Source organism: Lathyrus oleraceus, chromosome 3 (assembly GCF_024323335.1).
Source record: "Lathyrus oleraceus cultivar Zhongwan6 chromosome 3, CAAS_Psat_ZW6_1.0, whole genome shotgun sequence".
NCBI lineage: Eukaryota > Viridiplantae > Streptophyta > Magnoliopsida > Fabales > Fabaceae > Lathyrus > Lathyrus oleraceus.
In genome coordinates, this window is record NC_066581.1 from 532,193,217 (window position 1) to 532,216,031 (window position 22,815).

Below are 22,815 nucleotides of genomic sequence, written 5' to 3' on the forward strand. Positions count from 1 at the left end.
ATAGTTTTTTTATTAAAAATTGTTTGGTGTTTAAAATTTATTTTTTATAGGTGAATAAATAGGATATCGTGAATTTGATAGTATTTATAATTTATTTTTTAAATATAAATTAGTAGAATGTCGCAAGTTCGAACCCGCATGTTTATATCTATTGAATTTTAAAGAGATCAATAAATTAAAAATGATATTTTAATTGTTTTTAAATATTTTAAAAATATTAAAAATTCAATTTTTTAGGATCAAATAGCCGTTTAAGAATTCCTAAAGTGAATAATTAAATTCAATTGACTTTTTAGCACAAGTGTCATTATTATTTCTTGCAAATTAGTAAAGCCAATTTGGTCACATATAATAATAATATTCGATTTTTGCGCTAATCCTTTGCTTTGGATTTGGCTACATGCAACGGTGTCGTATTACATCATATGAGGGTATTTTAGTCAATTTAACCGTCAACCAACGTGTTTTCATCGTGAGACGTGGCTATCTCTTTGCCGCTTTATCATGTTTTAATTTCATGGCCATAAATAAACTAATATATATATACTTTTCGTTGACTATAAGATACATTAAAATTAATATTGTGTAAAAAAAAAAATATATTAAAATATAATTTATGTGTTTATATTTTAATAAAAAATTATTTATAATTACTTTAATAGACAGACCAGAAAATATATTTTTAATACTTTATTTTATGATTTTAACATCAGAATGTATTAAAAATTGACATAAAATAAATATAATAGAATTGTAATCACCGTCTAAAATATTTTGATTAAAAAAAACACTAAGTTTTTATTTAAAATAAACAATTAATTTTTTTTACTATTTATTAAATTTCTATCACTTTCATTCCTTTAATCTTCTTTCTATTATCTTTCCTTTCACTTTCTTTTTTCATAGAAGAAAATTATATTCAAATTTGATAGAAGGTGTAGTGTTTTATCTACTTTTAATATATAAAAGTTAATTACTATCAAATTTACGTAATAACCTAATTAAAATTAATAAAACATGGTTATTCAAGTCTCTAATTGTCTTTTTGCATTATTGGTATTTGTTAATCCAATGTTAATAATTATTACATTGTATCTCTATTTTAAAGAAAAATATATTAATTATTATGAACCCAATAAACACAATTGTATCCCTTTCAGAGTTGCAAAGGAGAAAAGGTAAGATTTTTTATTTTTTTTGTCTATCAATCTCATCTTTTTACAAAATCGAAAATTAAATGATATATATATATATATATATTTGCGAATGGATTTTGATTAACGTGTTGCTTTTAGTTTCTATTGATTAAGATTATAGGAATTTCTTCCTTTTCAATTCCAATTATTTTGTTCGTACATGAATACCTTCCTTTTTTAGAAGATATATATTTTTTACAAATATAATTTATGTAACATTACAATATTTCTATTTGAATTTTTTGTGAAACCTTTCTTAATGGTGGATTGAAATATTTGAGATTATGAATTATAGTATTAGAAAATGAATGATTTTGTTTCATAAAGGTTATGTTTTTGATCATATTTGTGTGTTGGAGAGACATAATTGTAATATAAAAATATATTTTTATTTGAGTGAAACTATTTTGTGTAAGGAATTACACGAGCTATGTTTTTGAAAATATTTTCTAACTTATATTAATTTAATTATTTTTGCAAAAGAATAGTGTATTTATATTTTATGATTTTTTTTATTTATTGTTTAATTATATTTTGTATGACTGTGGTTTAAGAAGTTGATCCTTACAAAAATCACCCATATAAAAGAACTCATGATGATTGTCAATGATTTCTCTAAAAAATTTAATAAAAATATCATATGAAATATGGAAGAGATTGTTAAGTAGTTGCTTTGACAGGATGAAGATGAATATGTGCAAAAAAAAAAAAGATGAAACCATATTATAGGTTAATATTTTTATTAATATATGATGAAATTTTTGTGATACCTTAAATAATTAATTTTTTCTATTAGTATAGAATGGATTTTTTGTGAAACCTTTTTTAATGGCGGATTGAAATATTTGAGATTCTGAATTATAGTATTAGAAGATGAATGATTTTGTTTCATAAACGTTATGCTTTTGAGCTTTGTTTTTGAAAATATTTTATAACTTTTATTAATTCATTTATTATTGCAAAAGAATAGTGTATTTATGTTTTGTGATTTTTTTTATTGTTTAATTATGTTTTGTATGGTTATGGTTTAAGAAGTTGATCCTTACAAAAATCACCCATATAAAATGAATTCATGATGATTGTCAATGATTTTTCTAAAACATTTAATAAAAATATAATGTGAAATACGAAAGAGATTGTTAAGTAGGTGTTTTGGCAGGATCAATCAGTGCAAAAAAGATGAAACCACTTGACATGTTAATTTTTTTATTAATATGTGATGAACTTTGTGATTCCTTAATAATTAATTTTTTCTATTAGTATAGAATGAATTTTTTGTGAAACCTTTCTTAATGGCGGATTGAAATATTTGAGATTCTGAATTATAGTATTAGAAAATGAATGATTTTGTTTCATAAAGGTTATGTTTTTTTAGCATATTTGTGTGTTGGAAAGACATAATTGTAATATAAAAATATATTTGTATTTGAGTGAAACTATTTTGTGTAAGGAATTACACGAGCTATGTTTTTGAAAAAAGTTTCTAACTTATATTAATTCAATTATTTTTGCATTATAAGGATCACAAAAGTTAATTTTTTATTAATATATGATGAATTTTTGTGATCCCTTAATAATTAATTTTTATGATGAAGCTATATAAGTTAGAAACTCACTCAGGCTCGATAATTAACATGTTTGTGATATACCATTATAAGGATCTCACAAAGAACTTTCAACTCTAAGATAACAAAGTATATGTCTAACTTTATTCTAATATCTTCATGTAGGTGAAGGATTATATCTTTCTAATTGATATTTCGTGGTGTGTACATTTATCAAGATAGATCAGTGTTAGAATTATACTTGATATGGTATTTCGGGACCAATTAATTTTTCATCCTTTTCTCGGGGTCTAAAAGAATCTTCTACGCATCCAATGATCTATAATATCATAGGGGTACACAAATACGAGATTTGTTCATATATAAGCGTTTTAACACCTTTTCTATATAACGTTCTTAATGTAGAAATATTTAGACATAATTTTGTCTTTTGTATGTCTTTTATCTCAAATTGTTTCTTTAAGAGATTTACAACTTTTAGAATCTCTTCAGGAGTTCCAATATTTTTTTGTCATACACATAGACAACTATTATAGAAAATTATTTTCTAGATTTTTTCAAAAAAAATATAAGGACATATGGAGTTATTTGTATATCTCTTCCTTAGTAAATATTCATTGAGACAATTATACTACATGTGTCTGTATTGTTTTAACTTATAGAGAGACTTGTTCAATTTGATAGAGTAGCTTTATCGAGATACAAAATTATGTATCTCTAATATATTAAACCCATTAGGGAGTTTCATGTAAATGTCACTGTCAACCGAGTCATATGGATATGTTTCAAAAAAAATAAATTTTAGATTTTTTTGAAAATTATTAAGCAACAACTTAAACTTTGTATCTCACAATTTCACCATTTTTATTTTATTTTTTCACAAAAACTCATTTATATCTAATTGGTTTCATATATTTTTTCATAAATAGAGTCATTTGTAAAGTGAGTTTAATTCTTCTTAAATTGAATATGTTCATTTTGACAAATTTTCACTTTGTCTATAATCTTTGATAGACTTTGACTCATGATCCTCGTTATCATTTATCATCTTTAGCGTTATATTGTATACAAAGATATTGTCAACATTGATTTTATTTTGGTTCCATCATATTTCATCCATGACATAATGTATTCTAAAAATAGGACCTAGACTGCATGTGTATTATTTATGCCACATGTATTTTTTATTTTTTATTTTTTAAATATTAAATTGATTTTTAATTTTAATTTTAATTTCATTTTTAAACAATTCAGATTTAAAAATATAAAAAATGTTAATATTTATGTTCAACTATGAAATGATTAACAAAAAAACCTAACAAACATTATACAACTTCTATTGGTATTAGTATTCTGGATTTTTATACAATTGCATTCATAAGATGAATTTTAGAATTTGTTGATAGTTTCTAAATACCTAAATATTTGAACTTATTGATTTTTGACATTGTTATATTACTGTTTCAAGTTCATCTGATGAAGAATGAGACTCTGTGATGAAAACTATATCAGATGTTGACAAGTTTTGTAAAAGTTACACAAAAAACAAATTGCTACACAAACATCTTTATCAAATTATCAATTAGAATGATATGAAGGTTGTTCATGAACCTAAGACAAATATTGTAGTCACACTTATACACACAAAGAATCTGACAGAGGAACAATTACTGAAACCGTAGTTGAAGCCGAAAATGGTGAAGGGTCGAAGACTAATGAACCTCTTCATAAAGGAAATGGTGAAAACTTGAAAGTCAATCCTATTACAACAAAGAATGCAACTCTTTCTGATATGACTTTATGCAACATTCAATATGTTTGGGAGAGAAGGATAACTAATTCCAAAAAAATTCAAAAAATGTTTTGGTAAGACTTATACAATCCTTCTCATACTTGATTAATCGTATTGTTTTCCAAGCACTTTACTAATAACTTGGACACAGACATATCATATCATCAAAACGTATATCATATCATCAAAACGTATCTGGTACGTAAACACTGATATATTACTAATTATTTTAAAAATATTGAAAAATTCAATTGACCTTTCTAGAGCAAGTGTCATTATCATTTCTTCCATTCTAAATCCATTTTTCAAAAGTAATTAGTAGAGCCCACAAAATAACTAATCAATCAACGTGAACCATGTTTATAAAAAGAAATATTAAAGTTTCATAAATAAATTAGAAAACAAAATCAAGCGAAGATCACAAAAACACACAGTTTCACAAAATAAAAGACAGGACAAAATTAGCGTACGAAGAAGAAGAAAGTTCCTAAATCTCGTCAAAAGAGATTAACGTTTGTGTTTTTTCGTGCATGAAATTTCGCACACAATCATCAACAAACCGTGTCGAAGAAGATAAGGTCAGAAATTTCTCAATCAAGAATCACAAAAAGAAGAAAAAGTTACTTCAATTCATCGCATTCAAGAGCAACTCTCTCTCTCTCTCTCTCTCTCTCTCTCTCTCTCTCTCTTCAAATACCATCAATGACTCAATTTCAATTTCAATTCCCATTTTCATTCCTTCTATAGCAAACCCATTTTCACATTCTAATCCAATCTTCATCCGAAGAAAAAAACAATGGAAGATTCAAATGATTCAAATCATCATTCACTTCAGAAACTTCATTGTTCTGTGAAGAATTACGATTGGGGATTACCGGGTAAACTATCTCATGTTGCAAAACTCTCTGAGCTCAATTCTGGGTTTCAATTCGATCCAATGAAACCTTATGCTGAGCTTTGGATTGGTACTCACGATTCAGGTCCTTCGTTTCTTGTTTCTAAGGATGGTGAAGAAAGTGTTACGCTTAAAGATTGGATTTTTAAGAACCCTGATTTGCTTGGTGATAAAGTTGTTCAGAAATGGGGTTCTGATCTACCTTTCTTGTTTAAGGTTTGTTAGAATTATGATTTTGATTAACCTTTCATACACTTTTTTTTTCTATCTACAATGTTGAAAACCGATCCAATGTTGGTTATCCATTTTTTGAATTGGGTGTTTATAATTTTGGGAAAAGGTTCAATTTTTGTTGTTTACTATGTAGCATCAACATTTGAGATAGCATGTCTGACATAGTGTCCGACAATGACATGTCATGTACAATTGTGTGATTACTATGTCAGTGTGGCATTTGATTTTTGTGTCAATGTTTGATGTGGTATCTCTTTGACTACTGTGCTATTGTCCTATCTGGTGTTTGTGTCATGTGGTATCCCTTTGATTTTGATTTTTTGGTTGTTTAGATTTTTTGAAAAGGTTGGATTTGTGTTGTTTACTATGTAGCATCAACATTTGAGATTAAGGTGTCTGATGATGAAAAGCATATATGATGTCTAACACGTCTCAGTGTCCAACATGACATGTCACAGGATGACAAACGTGATTATGTGTCATGTGTCAGTGTTGTATTCGGTGTTTGTGTCAGTGTGTCTATGTCACATCTGGTGTCTATATCAATGAGTGTTTGTGTCATATCTGGTGTTTGTGTCAATGTTTAATGTGGTATCCTTTTGATTTTGATTTTTGATTGTTTAGATTATATGAAAAGGATGAATTTGTGTGTTGTTTTTCATGTATTAGGTGTTGTCTGTGGGAAAGGCTTTGTCTATACAAGCTCACCCTGATAAGGAATTGGCTAGGAGGCTGCATAAATTGCATCCTGATGTGTATAAAGATGGGAATCATAAACCTGAGATGGCTCTTGCAATGACAGATTTTGAGGCTCTTTGTGGATTTATCACTCTTGAGGTACTCAATTATTCTTTAAAGTTTTATTTATTGTTTTTTAGTATTATTGCTACGATCTTATATTTTACGACCTTACTATCCCCTCTGATATTATATCTTATGATTTTAAGATCCGATCTCGACAACCTTGATATCTTACGATTTGATTGAAATGTTATAATTCTGTTTTTTTGCCAATTGTGAACTGCTTGAAAACCGAAATCTTACTATTAGAATAGTTTTATAGTTTGACACAAATAGAATTCTTTTACGAAATGTTTCTAATGCTTCATTGTGATGATGCTGTTCGCTTAGAGTTGATGAACAATTTTCTGTTATTTTCTTTTTAGGAGCTTAAAGCTGTGATTCATAGTGTTCCCGAAGTTCTCGGCCTTGTCGGTGATGCAAACGCAGACCTAGTCTTACAAACTAGTGATCAGACTGATGAAGAGAAGGTTAAACCTGTTCTACAGGCAGTGTTCACTCATCTTATGTCAGCCAGTAAGGAAACCGTAACCGATGCAGTGAACAGATTGATAAATCGGCTTCAAACGGAAAGCGAGGTTCGTTGATTACTTAATCTCTTCAAGTTGATCGAATAAAGTTAGTTAGTTAGTTAGTTAGCACGATTGGTTAATACCGTAATATTCTCGTTTTGCATCAGGTGAGACCATTGACAGAAAAGGAGCTGCTCGTGATACGGTTGGAGAATCAATACCCATCTGATATTGGTGTGATAGCGGCTTTCTTTCTAAACCACGTAAAACTCAATCCCGGGGAAGCATTGTTCCTCGGGGCAAACGAACCGCATGCGTATTTATCAGGGGAGTGTATCGAATGCATGGCAACTTCTGACAACGTTGTCCGGGCCGGTCTTACTCCCAAATACATAGATGTCCCGACTCTTTGTTCCATGCTCACATATAAGCAGGTAAATCATATATTTGGATAAACAACTTCATTATAAGAATCTTATAGCATAAACGCACTTTTATTCTCGGTTTTAAAATTGAAACTCATTTTTATTCTCATATTAGGGTATTCCTGAGATTTTACGAGGTGTTTCTATGAATCCGTATGTAAACAAATATATCCCTCCGTTCGAGGAATTTGAGATCGATCACTGTACTCTCCCGAAAGGAGAAAGAGTGGTGTTCCCGGCCGTCCCAGGTCCATCGATCTTTTTGGTCACGGCCGGGGAAGGAACGATGAACACAGTATCACCTGAAGTTTATGAACTCACCGAAGGTGATGTTCTTTTTGCTCCTGCTTACACCGAGATTAGCGTCGCGAGTGAATCGGAGTTGCATCTGTACAGAACAGGGATTAACAGCAAGTTTTTTGAAGAATCTTAAGTTTATTTTGTTAATTAATTGTGTTGTGAAAGTCAATAATGAAATAATCTGTTATATGTAATGATAGCAGAAGTTTAGTGTAGATGTAGAGAGGTTTGTTCTCATGTAATTTGTTCATTATTTACCATTTTATTTATATATAAAATAAGTGAAGTGTTTCCAAATATATATTTTTTTGTTGAACTTAAAAAGTGAGTTTTGTGATTTAAGATTGTACTTATATTTAAGTTATTGCTTTCAACATAATCTTGTGAAACCATGGAAATCACTATATTTAAGTTATTTAATTATAGAAAACTTAGAAATAAGCTAAAAAGGCTTATAGAAAATGTTATAAATCCTTTTCATAAACTCTTCGCAACCGTCTCACAAAACATATCATTAGAAAAGCTCATATAAGTCAATTCAAACAAGTCTTAAATAGAGAAAATTTAAGCAATAAGAAGCACTTTTAAATGCTCATAGAACTGCAAACAAATTTATGAACAAGGATGCTTAGATTACAGTATAATATAGTTCAATCAAATTCCTATTTGGACCCTCCTCTGTTCTTGTCAAAGATTTGAAGCAATCATTATCTGCTATTTTCCTTCTTCTTAATTGATTAAACCCTTAAGCCATGAAAGAATAACTTCTGCACCTTTCTCCCATGAAGTGTCCAACATCATGTCATGAGCAACTGCTTCAACACATACAGCTGACACACCATAAAATTCTGCGGTTTCTTTCAGTCCCTCTGCATCCTATAACCAACAAAAAGTACAGACAGAACTTTAAGAAACGTTACGGAAATACCGATAGAAAAGTATCAGTGTCAGATACCAATACACATTTCTATTACATATCTCATCATTATACGAAATCGAGCTTACCACGATGAAGTCATCGTTTGCACCCAAAACAAGAACTTTAAGAGACGAGTTTGGAACCGAAGGAACAGGAAGTGAAGCATTCAGTTTTCTCAAATCAAACAACGGCATCCGCGAACTTTCTTTCATTAGTTCTTGATATCTGAAATATTAAAAACAAACAACACACAGACTTTGCTCCTTCAACAAGCTTCAAAACAACACAAATCACTAAGCATCGTGTTTTTTCGAGTCAAATTGCAACAAGAAATGCTCGCGAAATAAATGTTTCAAGGAAAATAAACCTTTTAACGACACGATCCTCCATGGTGTCTGAGAAAAACGTCTCCTTGCAAAGAGAAATAGAGCTTTGAAAACCTTTTGCTGCCAAGCTGTATGTAACCTGCCAAACAGTGGATCCATGCATATAAGAAGATAAACAAAGAAACATTCACATTATACAGAAAAAAAATCGATTCGAATACCTTGAAGGCAGCGACCGGCTTCGAAAACAGATATCGCCAGACTAGTCCACTAACAAAAATAAAAAGAACTTATCAACCATTGTAGTCATCATACTTTACGATTCTTCATCTTTCGATATCTTGAAAAATAACATTAGTCAAACACTAGAAATTTTAGTTAGTTACCTGTTACCAGAAGGAGGAACAGAACAAACAAGGACAGCTCCGATTAGCTCCGGATATAAATTCTCTAAAATATAGAATCAAGCTCAGCTCAAAGCGAATTAGCATAACAAACCAAAAATGAAAACGCCATACTCGCGTGCGCGCGTGCATGTGTCTGATGAAAGTAAGGAAATACACGACGATTCTCTATTCGAGAATCATGAAGTACCTTTGAATCTGTCATTTCCTAAATTTGAAATATAATATTGAACAATGAGTCCTCCAAATGAGTGTCCGAGTAAGACGGGTGGCGATTGAACGTTTCGATGAATAAAATCTGCAACATCTCTTGCATGTGTCTACTACATAAGAGTATACTAGAAATTGAAATCTGATAAAGGATTAATTCTAAACTACCAAAAGGGACCGGCACTCTACCTGAAGTGTACCGGCAACTGAATCAACCGGTTCATCGCTTTCTCCCTGTCGAATACAGAACAGTTGCAGATAAATTAATCAAACCAAAAACGTGAAATTACGAAATGTATAAGACCTGTCCAAGCAAGGAGAGAGCGTAGCAATCATGGCCAGATTGAGAGAAGAATGGCAACCAATGTTGAGCCCAACACCAAGCAGCATGGTAACTTCCATGAACGAATACCAGAGGTGGATGGTAATGATTTTCATCTTCAACAAAATTTCTAGTTTTCTTCTTCTTTTGGACAATGACTTCCATGTTCAACCCTGAAGGGAGTTTGTGGAAAATACGAGATTGCCCTTCCTTCAGATTGTAAGGAACACGAACACTCATCTTCTGCGCCGTTACTGTTACTGCCTTATTGTGATTATAGTAACAAACTTTGAAAGTGGAAGAGACACAAATACCCATTGTCATTGACATTGCTCAAGTGATTCTGTTGCTTCTTCTTCAAAGTTTTCCCTATTTCTCTTTCCTTACTATATATATATATATATATAAATTTTTTTTATACATCTTCAATTTTTCATATAAATTAGTTTGGTATGTTTTTATTAATATATTTATTTTATTAAATAAAAAATAATTTAATAATATAATATAAAAAATTAATAAAACTACAAATTTTTTAAAGTAAGAATGTTCTTTTATATTATTTTGTATTTATCGACGGATGTAACAACTAATTTTTACCAAACACTCAAATAAACATATCAATTAGCAATCATCAACTACCAATTACCAGTTATTAGCTAGTTTTATCAAATAGAGTCTAAGTCACCGTTTAACATGCAATTTGAAGTCTACAAGTTAATCATCATTATTAATGTTTAGAGCTTTGAAATCTTTATCTATCTATATATTATTAAATATGTAATTCTTTGTGTTAAGCATGTATGAGTAGTTGCAGAATTCGAATGAGTCGAACTAATATGTATTCGACAGAGTTGAACTTAGTATGTAGTAGTTGAATTTACATGTATTCGACAATAAGTCGAATACAACAAGTAGTAGTTGAAGTTGTGTGTACTCGAATACAATTTGTATTAAGTCGAAGTTAGAAAGTCGAATGCATGTTGTAATAAGTCAAAGTGAGTTATTTTGAGAACTTTTTGATGAGCAGGTAATCTCATTATAAATAGGAAGAGTCTTTGTCTTTGTATTTCTTGATGAATAGGTTACAACATTTTAAATGGAAGGAGTCATTAACAAGAAGGAAATCCGTCAAATTAGAGACAACCGACAAACCAAAGCAATCATAGAGGTGGTGGTGCAAGTAGAGGAATAGATGGTGGAAGGAAACTTGATAAGAGTCATATTTAGTATTTCAATTATCAGAAATATAGTCACTAGGCTAGTGATTATCCTGAAATAAAAGAAACAATCAAGAAAGTGATGCAAGACTTGAAGGACTCAATTCCTATGTTCATAGTGAATCACAAATGAAATTAAGCATTATATCAATCAAGAATGTTCTGGTTTCCACGGGGTATCCCTAGGCCTAGGTGATATCTACTATCAATTATTCACAATTAAGCATTAAGAATTGTGGTCCAACCTAAATATTAACCTCATACCATACTCAATTTTTCTAAAAGAGAAAGCATTAAGCACAAATTATAAATAAATCAAATATCATAAAATCAAAGTCATTAAAAGGTAGAAATTTAAATCCAAATCAGGGACACCCCTTAGCATAAGGGAATTTAACTACTTATAATAATAGCGAAAAACATGACAGGAAGTGTAGACATTACAAATTAATGGAAGAAAAAAGATCTTCAATAACAAAAGTTCATGAAAATCTTGATCCACCTCGAATTCTTCAGTGCTCCAGCCTTCAAAAGGCATTCTCTGTACTAAAAAATAGTCAAACTCTTGAAAATTCACGTTTTTCGGCTAAATAGGCAAATTCTGGGTTTTTTTAGACCTGGGTCGTGCCATACGCGTATGGCTTCCACCTATATGCGTGTGGATACTTTTTACACTAACTCATACGTGTATGGTCCAGGGTAGGGCGTATGGCCCAATTGGAGCACCTCAAATCTTCTTTGCATTTAGACCTCATTATTAAGCCTACTATGTTAGTTGAGAAATGAAATTTCTTGATAGACAATTCATAATATATTTAGTTTGGACGTTCTAGAACCATGCCATTACACATGGGAATTCTTTTCTCATGCCTTCAACCCCTCATAATCCCTTAAAATTGACACAAAATACCTTATGGATTCTAGAATCTACAGTGTGCTTTAGAGAAATCTTGATTCTATAATCTGAAATCCCCTTTGACAAAAAAAATTCATATTTCTTCCCTTTAATTTAGCAAACTTGTTTATTCACACCTAAATTCTCAAATACAAAATATCGAATATTTACTCATTTATACCAAATATTATTTGAAATAATCCTTCCCTTCTTATTTTCAAAAAGGTTAATACACCTTTGTTTGGTTACATGATTTGTGTAATGCATTTTTTTTTGAGTTAATAAGACTGTTCTTATGTTTATGCTATTTTTTATTATCAAAGTTCTTTTTTAGTTATTTTTAGTAATATACATACATAATATTTTAAAAACTCACATTAAAGGAAACAAAAACTATGATATTGTCTATTAGATCGGTTATGTTTGAGTGTACACGTAAGATACATGTTTATAGAGTTAAACTTTATGAGTCATAATGTTAGTTGAGGTCTAGGAGTTTGAGGTGGACTTTTTCTAGGAGAATGTGTTTGAGATGCAAGCAAAGATAAATTGAAAATATAAAATAGTTTTACATTCTCATCTAATATAAATTTATCACTTTGCTATATTATACCAATAATCTATTTTTTTTTACAAAATACACGATAGTCATTGATTAATAGTGTAAAATTAATTTATATTATTGGTTCACAATCTATCTTTTATTTGAAAAAATGATTAAAATAATGTTATAACATAGATTTTTAGAAACCAAATTATGAATTTTAAATTGAAGAAAATTAATTATAAATTTTTTATTTTTATTAAAAAAATATATAATTTTACACATGACAGCTTATAGCATGTTTGGTTTAGCTTTTCACCAATCAAACTCACGGTCAAATGCCACTCTGCCGTGATTTTCTAGAAGCTCCAAAAGGTAGCTTCTGTGTAAACGTGAAAAGCTACCGTGATTTTTTAAAATTCAACGTTAAACCAAACATACTATTAATCATCTTTTCGACACTCCACAAAACTTACATCCTACCCTTCAAGTCAGTTATTTTATTTTATTTTAAATTTTGATATTCGACTTTATGATTGACTAATCCAAGAAGATCAATCTGAGTGTCCACTAACCGGACTCCGTTTAAAGTCAAAATAAAACTCTGGATGACCTGATCCCACTCAAAGATTGATTGTACCTAATAAGATTCAAATCTAAGATCTTAAGAAAAACACACTCTCAAGATCCAATCCTCCACCACCCTTAGATTAGAGTTAAGCCAGCTTCGTTAATAGAAGTTAACCAAAGGATTCATTATGGAAGAAAACTTAATGAGATGAAATATTTTGAGAGGGTTAAAAACAAATTTTAATATATTTAAAGGGTCAAAAACAAAATTAGGTTAAATGTGCCGAGACAGATTGTTGTAAACTGAGACTCATCCCGTTACCACAAAACGGGAACCGAATTCTGTCGTTCTCTCGCCACTACATTCTGAGTCAAAGGTAATAAACGGCAAAACTATTTGCTTTTCTTCACCGTTTTTTTCATTTCGATGAGTTTTGTTTTCAATTATGCGTGTTTTTGTTTGAACATCTTGATATTCTATCATACAATTACGCTCCTTGGTTGGTTTGGTTCTGTTACTGGAAGCTGCGAACCTGTTGTTGTTGTTGTTGTTACTATTTGAAGCTATTAACTGTTTGATGAAATGTCTCTGTGTTTTTTGGTATCAGAAATTATGCTTAACTTTAAACTGTGTGTTTGAGGATATTGGGTTGAGTTTAGCTTAATGTTTGAGTATTTGATAGAGCTTACACCAACAACTTATGATATGCCCTTAAACTAAAGCTATTTTCAGCTTATTTTCATAAGTTGTTCAGGATAGTTTATAAAAACAACTAATAGGTTATATGTCTAATTAAGCTGTTTATCTAAATAGGGCCGTAATAGTTAATTCTTTGGACTTAATTCCTTCATTTGTTTGGTTCTATTGTTTAGTAATGCATACAAATCATAGTGTCAGCCTTCTATATTGTTGTAGCTTAAAGGTTTAAACAAGCACTTAAAGGTTTCAATAAGCACTGCTGTAAAAAAAAAATTCTGAACCTTTTTTCATTAGTTATGAAACAAATACCTTGTTTGGATTGTTGATTGAGTTTATGTGCTGACATGTAACACCGACACCTCTGAAAAAACCATGTCCGTGTTGGTGTCGGACGCCTGCACCAACAGTTGTGATTACATTTAATTTATTCATTTTTTAAAATTATTATCAATGTCGCCGTGTCAGTGTTGGGGTCATGTTCGGGGTGTCCATGCTTCATATGGGCTGACATAAACACTTGTTGAGAGATTGTTTGATCGAGCTTACACCAACAACCAGAGTAGTCAATAGCGACTAGTAGCAACGCTATCCCGCTATAGCGGAGCGGAGGCCTACCGCTATGGAAAGAGCCTTAGCGGTGAAGAACATTATAGAGGCCACTATAGGGTAAATAGCGGGATAGTGGAGCAGAGTGGTTCCCGGCCCAGAGCAGTTTCTGGCCTGCTATCCTTTTCCTCACTAAAATATTATCCCTTAAATTTTAAATGTTTTAAGGGTAACTATGAGTTTTTCCATCTAATTTTTGTTGAGACTCAACTTTACTATTCCTTCATAGTCATTTATGTATTTCAAGAGGCATGTATGTTTTGATTTATGAATATTTTATGAGTTCAGTTATTTGTTTAAGTTACATTAAATATAGGTTTATAATTATTGTATGTAAGTTGTTGAAAAAATGATTGAAAAGATCAGTCATCCTGCTATCTCACTTTTGATATTGGCCGCCGTCTGGGAATCACTACTCTGCCAACAACTTATGACGTGCCCCTAAACTAAACTAAGCTATTTTCATAAATTGTCCCCCATAGTTTCTATAAACAACTAATAGGTTCTATGTTTAATTAAGTTGTTTATCTAAACAGGGCCGAAATAGTTAATTCTTTGGACTTATTCCTTCATTTGTTTGGTTCTATTGTTTTTTGTAATGCATATAAATCATAGTGTCAGCCTTCTATACAGTTGTAGCTTAAAGTTTTCAATAAGCACTTATAAACAACACTACTGTAGAAAAGTTAAGTTTTAATGTAGCTATGAAATTTTTTTGAAGCTTTTTTTCATTAGTTATGAAACAAATACCTTTTTGGCTTTCTGAGTTGAGAAGCCCCATGAGTTTGAAGGTAATCCAAATTGGGCCATTGTTAAGCTATTATTAGTATTGATGTGTCAGTGTCGTGTGTCTGTGTCAACGCTTTATAGCTCTCCTATTTGAGCCAATAATATTTACTTTGTTCTGTTGTCTTTGATTAGTATCATCATACATCAGTAATCAGTGCTAATCAGTGCTAATTTTAAATAATGAAGCAATTAATTGTTTTATTTGTTTCTTTAGCTAGTCAAAATACAGAGATGGAACCCGAATCATGCAATGCAGTACTTCCAAGACCTCAGGTTAATGCCACATTTCGCCTCGGTGCAGAATCATATTCTGTTAAGGCAACCAATGGCTCTTCGTTATCAGAGCAACTAGTTAACCTGAAAGCGCAAAGCATGGCAGTATTGAAGGATTTCATAACAAAGCATAATGTTCCTCAAGATGTTCCCGATGAGTCGTTAGAAGCTTCTTCAGACGATGATGATGAGGATGCTAAGAAGCCTCAAGTAAAGTCTAAGAAAACTAAGTTTACTTAGCTTCTGAAATATGTTTTAAATGTCTGAGTGATTTTATCTTTGTACTGTATGATTCTGCAATTAGTTTTTAATTAGTTTATTGGATATTGTTTAGTGAATGATAACACATTACATAACATAACATCTCCTTTTTTGTAATATGATTGTGCCTTCATCTATTTTTAGATGCTCTTCAGTTTTCTCTCCATAGTTTGAATGATTCTTTTCGCAGTTGAAGAAATGTTGAAACCAATGTTTTAATAACTGGATCGATCATTGAATTGGCGAGACATTTGGAATACAATTGAACTGCTTGTTAAACCGTTTGAACCGAAAAGAAACCGCAACCAAATCGATCAAATAACCAAATTGTAGACAATGTTGATTCACGGTTTAATCGGTTAAACTGTCTAGTTCGATTTGATTTGAAGAAGTATTTCACTCTCCGTCTTGCTAGATACACTTGACATAGAAAAAATGGCTAATTAAGTAAAATTTTGATTGAAGACTGAAAAATGTTCCAATAAAATTACAAGCAACTTCAACTCAAACATGACATTCACAAATTCTTTATCTCAAACAATATACTTGTTTTCTTCTGTTGAAGCAGGTGACATCTATAAACCATGACTCTCTGTTCTTGTAGTTTTAGTCATTGCTTTGGTGATGACATGAGTAAGAATCCCAATAGGGCAGAAGAACAAGCAAAAGGAAACCGAATGTCGAGTTTCAATCTGATTCTCCATTCCATCGCGGAAAATGTGCCTGGATTTCGTACCACAAAATACTTTCAGAAAAATAGCTAAAGAATGAGTAAGAGTTGTGTAATTTTTACACAAAATTCGACAACAATTTAGAGTTAATGCGACTCAAATACATGATTAATTTAGACTTGTACTCATTGACCAATCACGGAACGTGATTAACCATATATTTGAACGACGTTAATCTAAATTCTTAGTCGATTTTTGCTGTCAAATTTGTGTGTCAAAGAATCAAATCTGAACACAAAAAGGAAGATAAAATGCAGGACCTTGCAGCAAAAAGATCAACAACCAAAAGATGAATCCAAGCAGAGGCTAAAGTCAACTCACTAGAGAACATTTTCCCTATGCTACTAAGCTGCATTATGGAGTAAGCAAATATAAACAGTTGCGAGTTAGATGATAGAACTCATTAGAGAAAGAAAACCGAACTTCATCGATGAATCAATGAATGAATGAATACTTACCTCAGGTAGTAAGTATTTACTCGCGAAAATCAATCGAACCGTTTCAGGTGTCCAAGAAAGGAACAACAAGTAGGCGTATAGAACGCCGAGGATTACATACGGTAAATAACTTTCCATAGACTTTTTGGTCTGTAATTTTGCATTTCAGAAAAATGAATCAGGATATCAGAATCATAATCAAATAAATGAAAAACAAGAATATCAGAATCACTAATCAAACATACTAGTTCGGATTTCGGGGCGAAAACCATAAGTGTGTAACACGGGAGCACCGCGATTGTTCCCCATGTAAATACAGTGCTAGCAAGCTGAGATCCTACGAACCCTGAAACATCGAACTCGAACAATCAATATACAGAACAAATGTTGTCACCATTAAGAAACAGCTTGCATCAATTGTTAATTACATGAAGCATGTATTTGACTTCTTTTTCGATTGCGAAACGATGTTGTAGCTTTAGGTTTTACAACAATTTTGGATCCTCCTATGAAACTCCAATCTCCGCTTAAGCCGGCTCTACTTCTCGAAACGCGTCGGGTGCATAGCTCGACACCATTACTCCTGATAGAGAAAGGAAAATTCAGCTTCTCTTGTCCAATTGTGCTACAGAGTTTTATATCCTGCCCCAAGTGATGATCAAATCAAATTAGAGTAGAAAGAGAATAAAATTTCTTGAACAAACCCATAGTTGTTTTTCTCCGAAGCACTGACCCAGACATGAACACCAGATACGATACTGATGCATTGACACAAATCGTAATTTGAGAAAACAGAATGATTCAATGTAACTACATGTGTCAATGTTGTGTTGGTGTCAGACACGGACATTGAACACGACTCTAAAGTGTTCTATCGTATCCGCCAACATTCGTCCAATACCCCGACACACCATCAATCTAAAGTGTTGTTCTTCATAGTTTATCATCAATATATACCAACATGCACCTTAGCATCAGATCTATTAAATATAAAAGTTAACAAAAAAAAAAAAAACTCAAATGTCCATTTGATTAGTAATGCATTGGTGATTCAAATCAATGACAGAAGGAAAACAATTTTCAATTTCAGATATATACTATCAAAGTTCCAAACTTTAAAGTTCAAACAGAAACCCCATTTGAAAAAAATTAAATTAAACTAAAAGGGTACAAAAAAAATCCACCAAAAAGACAAGAAAAATGCAGATAAGATTACAAAACAGCAAGTGCAAATAACTGAAAAAAAACATGAAAACATAAAAAAAAAAAAAAAAGTGTACCTTATTAAATGCTAAAGGTAAATGGGAATAGCAAGAAGAGAAAGACATGGCTGAAGCAAAACAAGGATAGTGAATAACAGATTCAACAACAATGGCCACTTCTTCATATATATAAAAAAAAGTAAAAATGGGCAATTGTTGAATGTTGAGTAAATAACTCAAAAAGTTGGAGTTGTATGGAAGATGAAGATAGATAAACAAGTAAAAAGTTGGCTAATATTGGAAGAACAGCTTTTCAATTTTCCACTATCAGTTCTTGTCTTTTCTAAAGCCTCCATGTGTGTGAACTATCTAATAATACACCAAACACAATATTTTTAATTAATAAATAATTTCTTAAATAATTAATGTAAAAAAATTTTTTTTTTAATATTTATTATCTAATGAATGTATCTAAAATATTAATAGAAACAGAAAAATATAGTGTTATTGATACTTACACTATAATCACAACAAATTAAAGAATTATCATATATTAAAATAGTTATAATTATAATGTAATACTAATACTAACTTTTGTTTATGATTTGATTTTATCTTTTTTAATTCTGTTTGGTAAAATTAACGGTTGATTGATAAATTAATTGATAATTTAGTGACTTCTTTTCACAAAATAATTTAATCACTTTTAAAATACAAGAAAAGAAAAGAAAAGAAAAACTATTTGGTTTTAATATGAAAATGTTACCTAATAAAGTAAAATAAACTTTGGAGAACAAAAATAATAATTTTCTACACTCAAAATTATTATTATTCAACAAAAACTTCTATACAAACAATAGAATCATTCCTTTTCTCCATTTAAAGAACAATCTCAATATTCATAAAATACACAGAAAATAAATTATTTATCAGAAAATGAAGAATGTTTCAAGCTGTGTTCGTCAAGCCATAAAACAATATCAGTAAAAACTTGGATTATCATTTCATCAGGCTCCCCCTCAAGAAGAGAATGATAAGCATCTTTGTAAAGTTTAAGCTTCTTGTCTGAGCTGCTAGCTTTCTCATAAAATGTTTTGCTCACCGACGGATCCGTCACAATATCAGCCTCTCCATGAAGGATTAACAATGGCAAAGACACTTCTTCCAATCTCCGTTCGATTTCTTGAGTCGTTTTAAGCATCTCGACAGCAGTCCACAAACGCGGTTTATCTCTGTAGCCAATGACATTATAAGCTGTCTGCACTCAGATATCAGGAAAGTATGATTATTCACTAATGCAAAGATTTGAGGTGAAAAAAAAAACCAAAGTTTATATAGATTATGATACGCGAACCATTTCTCGCTTCTTCAGGTCTCTAAATGCTGCCACTGCTAAATTCTTCTGCGGAACTAACTTTTTCTTTGGTAGAATATTGGCGATGCCGATAAGAATCTGAGCTAGCAACTTTGGTGGAACCATGTCATCTGCAATCTATATAAATAGAGTATCTTGTCAAATGGAGATCATAAAAAATCTTACCTAAACTCCTAACATGAATTTGTTTAAGGAAAATTTACTTTACACATCGGCGCAACAAGAACGGCGCCATCCCATGCCTTAGGTTGTTTAAGGTGCATCTTTAAAGCAACAGCTCCTCCCATGGATTGTCCAAAAAGGAAGCTTGGAAGAGATTGAAATTCTAGATTTTCTGCTATAGAATGAACCAAAACTTTTGTAAGGGTATAGTTTCGTGTACATTCTGGACACCATAGTTTCGAGATGGTGTTAACTACATTCAGGACACGGTCCTATGCGAGTTTAGGTACCTTTGATTTTGGAGTAAATCTCGATGACATCATCAACTAGCGAATCAAAACTAGGAATATAGCAATGAAGACCTTCTGAAAGACCAAATCCTGGATAATCCATAGCAAATACTCCATATCCAGCACATGCCAATTTTCTAGCTATTCCTGCAAATAATTTCACAACATGATTGAGTTTGTAATCGACAATGTAGCTTATTGAGATACTCGTAGCAACCAAAACTTAACCAGCTACCACATGCCTTCAAAGAAAAAGGTGCAAGTGTCTCCATAACCATGACAGTAAAACACAGCTGCTTTCGGCCTCGCAGTTCCGGGTAGCCAACTCTTGTAGAAGATTTCAACGCCCTTTGAGTTCACCTCGTACGACTGATGCAAAGCATCAAGTATTGAAAAAACATAAAGGAGGAGAAAGTATTCGCATACATTTTTTTAGCTTTGAGAATATCGGTCATACGGCATAAGGATGTGAGAAAACAAGAATCCGCATTTTAAACACAAGTTTATGAAAATAATTTCAGATGAGAGAATTCATACCTCCTCCGTTTTGAGTCCATCGCATCGAGTCTGCAAAGCATAAAGGAATTGACTTACTACGAATCAATGCAAATTTCCTAATAAACTTACTTAAGCGAAAATTTAAGAGGTGAATGAATGTATCTTGACTCCTAGAGAACTCAATTGTCATGTGTACTTAGGACCGTTTCTGAGGGCGTGCAAGTCAGACTACCGCACATGACCTAAAATTTGACATGGTTAAACCGTGGCTAAATAGGGCTCTATGTGACTAACCTACATTACACCGGGCCTCCGAAAACTTACGACGGGCTTGTGTAAAGTCATGTATGTTAAGTGATAACAGTTGTTGATTGGGTTACCTATAGATTGTTTAGGAGCCTTGTCTCATTGAAATTTTTCATGGTTGATTTGATACCATCCTACTCTATGAACAACAACCTATAATCTTGAAAATTGAAAGTGAATGCTTAATAGCTTGTAGTATTCAACATTGAAACAAACCTAATTAACCGCATCTGAATAACCAGAATGAAGAGAACTAAGCATGGAATAGATAGATACCTTAAAGAGTATGTGATCAATCCGAAGCTGAATATCCTTGAAGGATTCACGAGCTAGTCTTCTAGCACCAACATGATCCATATTAGCATCCAGAATCTTTTGCAATTCATTGTCAACTCCTGGAAACCTAGTGGCCATAGCCAATGTCTTTACCTCTCTTCTCAGCAAAAAACGCTTGAATTCTACTACACGCTTGGATTATTGAGCATAAGAATGAGAAAATCAATTAAAATAAAAGCCACACAATCCACATGAAAAAGCAAAAAAATCGATTATTTTTAGGTACCTTGGAAATGGTTTGAAATTGTGAGAGGCATAAGCGAAGTTGGAAAAAGGAGAGAGTGAATCCCGGGAAGTAGTGAACAATCAAAATAGGGAAATGTGTGAGATATTGGACTCAAACTTAATCCAAACTCCAATTAGATTACAAAAATATGAGAAAATAGGTGGTGGAGAGATACTTTTATATATATATATATATATATATATATATATAACTTTCTAAACTGTGTCATGAGTTGTTTTTATAAATTTAGTCTAATTTAGTCTCCTAGAGTTTCCTCTTAAAATTTATTCTAAATAGCTTGAGCTTTTACATTAGAATCATCCCAAAAACCTTTCTTACACCAAACTTTTCAGAGAGTTAACTTGAAATCTCAATGTCAATCACAAAGATACGCGAGAAGTATGGACTTGGATTACAATTATAATTAAATATTATTAAACATATGAAATATACAACTCTCATTATAAGTCTTTCATTCTCTCGGTACTAAAGTAATGTACATTGAATAAAAACAGTTTCTGGAAAGAGAGTGAGAGAAGAATGTGAAATTAGAAAATTATTGCTTTGGAAGAGCTCACAAGATTCCTTTAGATAAGAGAAAAAAATTGGCTCAAAAAAGAAATAATAGACTTTGGTCGCTTTCTAATCAATTAATCTGCAACACTAATCTGTTAGACCGAGCAAATAAGGAAACACTTAAACCATGTTCACATCCTAATTGATTAAAAGGTTCATAATCCATTAGGTGGTGAATTCACTCCTTAATAAATTGGATGCAAGTTCTAATCGATTAGACATTGATACTTTACTTCTATTTATATATATTAAATCCTGTTAATTGCAATAAAATTTTGTTTTTACCCTTCCAAAACTAACAGAATTTATTTGTAGAGTCACTTTAGTTGTATTTTTGAGTTGTATCATTTTATTCTCTCAATGTATAAATGCTCTTGTAATATTCCCAATTCAAAATTAATGCCAAAAATTAATATTCATCAAATATTACTCTATTCTCTCTAATTCTCTCTCATCTTCATCTTCCCCAATTTTCTTTTCTTCCACCATTGTCAAACCTTCAATTTGAGTTTTATGTTCTAACATTTGGCATCAAGAGCCTTGGTTATCGATCCCAATCCGTTGCAACAATGGCAACCGTTTCCAATGATCGAATTCCCACCAATCTCCCGATTCTTGATTCGAAGAACTATGATAAATGGGCAAAACAAATGAGGGTCTTGTTTGGTTATCAAGAGGTGTTTGAGATCGTCGTCAATGGAGTTACACAATTAGGGGCAGAGGCTACCGACATTCAAAGAGCTACACACAAAGAAGAGAAGAAGAAAGATTACAAAGCCCTATTCTTGATTCATTCGTGTGTTGATAAGAACAATTTCGAGAAGGTTGACGATTGTGAATCGGCGAAGCAAGCATGGGAAATCTTGGAGAAAGCATATGCCGGTGCCGTCAAAGCGAAGGTTGTAAGGTTACAAACT

The 22,815-nt window shown here is 31.5% G+C and overlaps 4 protein-coding genes and 1 long non-coding RNA gene across 8 annotated transcripts; 2 read left to right on the top strand and 3 right to left on the bottom strand.

The window, feature by feature from the left end:
* Positions 1-4,955: 4,955 nt before the first annotated feature.
* Positions 4,956-8,019, top strand: LOC127128726 (mannose-6-phosphate isomerase 1). Its single transcript, XM_051058105.1, has 5 exons — positions 4,956-5,664; positions 6,352-6,519; positions 6,849-7,061; positions 7,163-7,429; positions 7,536-8,019. The coding sequence occupies exons 1-5, from the start codon at positions 5,350-5,352 to the stop codon at positions 7,851-7,853; spliced, it is 1,281 nt and encodes a 426-aa protein (XP_050914062.1). The 5' UTR covers positions 4,956-5,349; the 3' UTR covers positions 7,854-8,019.
* Positions 8,020-8,203: 184 nt separating this feature from the next.
* On the bottom strand, positions 8,204-10,286 carry LOC127128727 (uncharacterized). Its single transcript, XM_051058106.1, has 8 exons — positions 9,884-10,286; positions 9,769-9,813; positions 9,560-9,689; positions 9,352-9,415; positions 9,187-9,235; positions 9,007-9,104; positions 8,726-8,864; positions 8,204-8,596 (listed from the first exon to the last, which is right to left on the bottom strand). Exons 1-8 carry the CDS (start codon positions 10,229-10,231, stop codon positions 8,450-8,452), a joined length of 1,020 nt encoding a protein of 339 aa, XP_050914063.1. The 5' UTR covers positions 10,232-10,286; the 3' UTR covers positions 8,204-8,449.
* A 2,934-nt stretch (positions 10,287-13,220) lies between these two features.
* LOC127128729 (uncharacterized) lies at positions 13,221-15,896 on the top strand. Its single transcript, XR_007806009.1, has 2 exons — positions 13,221-13,507; positions 15,440-15,896. It is a non-coding gene; the product is annotated as an uncharacterized LOC127128729 (long non-coding RNA).
* Positions 15,897-16,195: 299 nt separating this feature from the next.
* Positions 16,196-18,491, bottom strand: LOC127128728 (protein ABA DEFICIENT 4, chloroplastic). Its single transcript, XM_051058107.1, has 6 exons — positions 18,208-18,491; positions 17,356-17,569; positions 17,173-17,273; positions 16,949-17,077; positions 16,751-16,839; positions 16,196-16,482 (listed from the first exon to the last, which is right to left on the bottom strand). The coding sequence occupies exons 1-6, from the start codon at positions 18,253-18,255 to the stop codon at positions 16,335-16,337; spliced, it is 729 nt and encodes a 242-aa protein (XP_050914064.1). The 5' UTR covers positions 18,256-18,491; the 3' UTR covers positions 16,196-16,334.
* Positions 18,492-18,932: 441 nt separating this feature from the next.
* On the bottom strand, positions 18,933-21,801 carry LOC127128730 (caffeoylshikimate esterase). 4 transcript variants are annotated; one of them, XM_051058110.1, is made up of 8 exons: positions 21,323-21,801; positions 21,037-21,218; positions 20,494-20,523; positions 20,199-20,325; positions 19,957-20,103; positions 19,708-19,841; positions 19,484-19,621; positions 18,933-19,387 (listed from the first exon to the last, which is right to left on the bottom strand). In XM_051058110.1, the coding sequence occupies exons 1-8, from the start codon at positions 21,351-21,353 to the stop codon at positions 19,052-19,054; spliced, it is 1,125 nt and encodes a 374-aa protein (XP_050914067.1). In that variant the 5' UTR covers positions 21,354-21,801; the 3' UTR covers positions 18,933-19,051. The 4 variants fall into 4 exon arrangements, with proteins under 4 accessions (XP_050914067.1, XP_050914065.1, XP_050914069.1 ...); XM_051058108.1 differs by having other exon boundaries at positions 21,037-21,221; XM_051058112.1 differs by having other exon boundaries at positions 21,037-21,228; positions 21,323-21,797.
* Between the last annotated feature and the right edge of the window lie 1,014 nt (positions 21,802-22,815).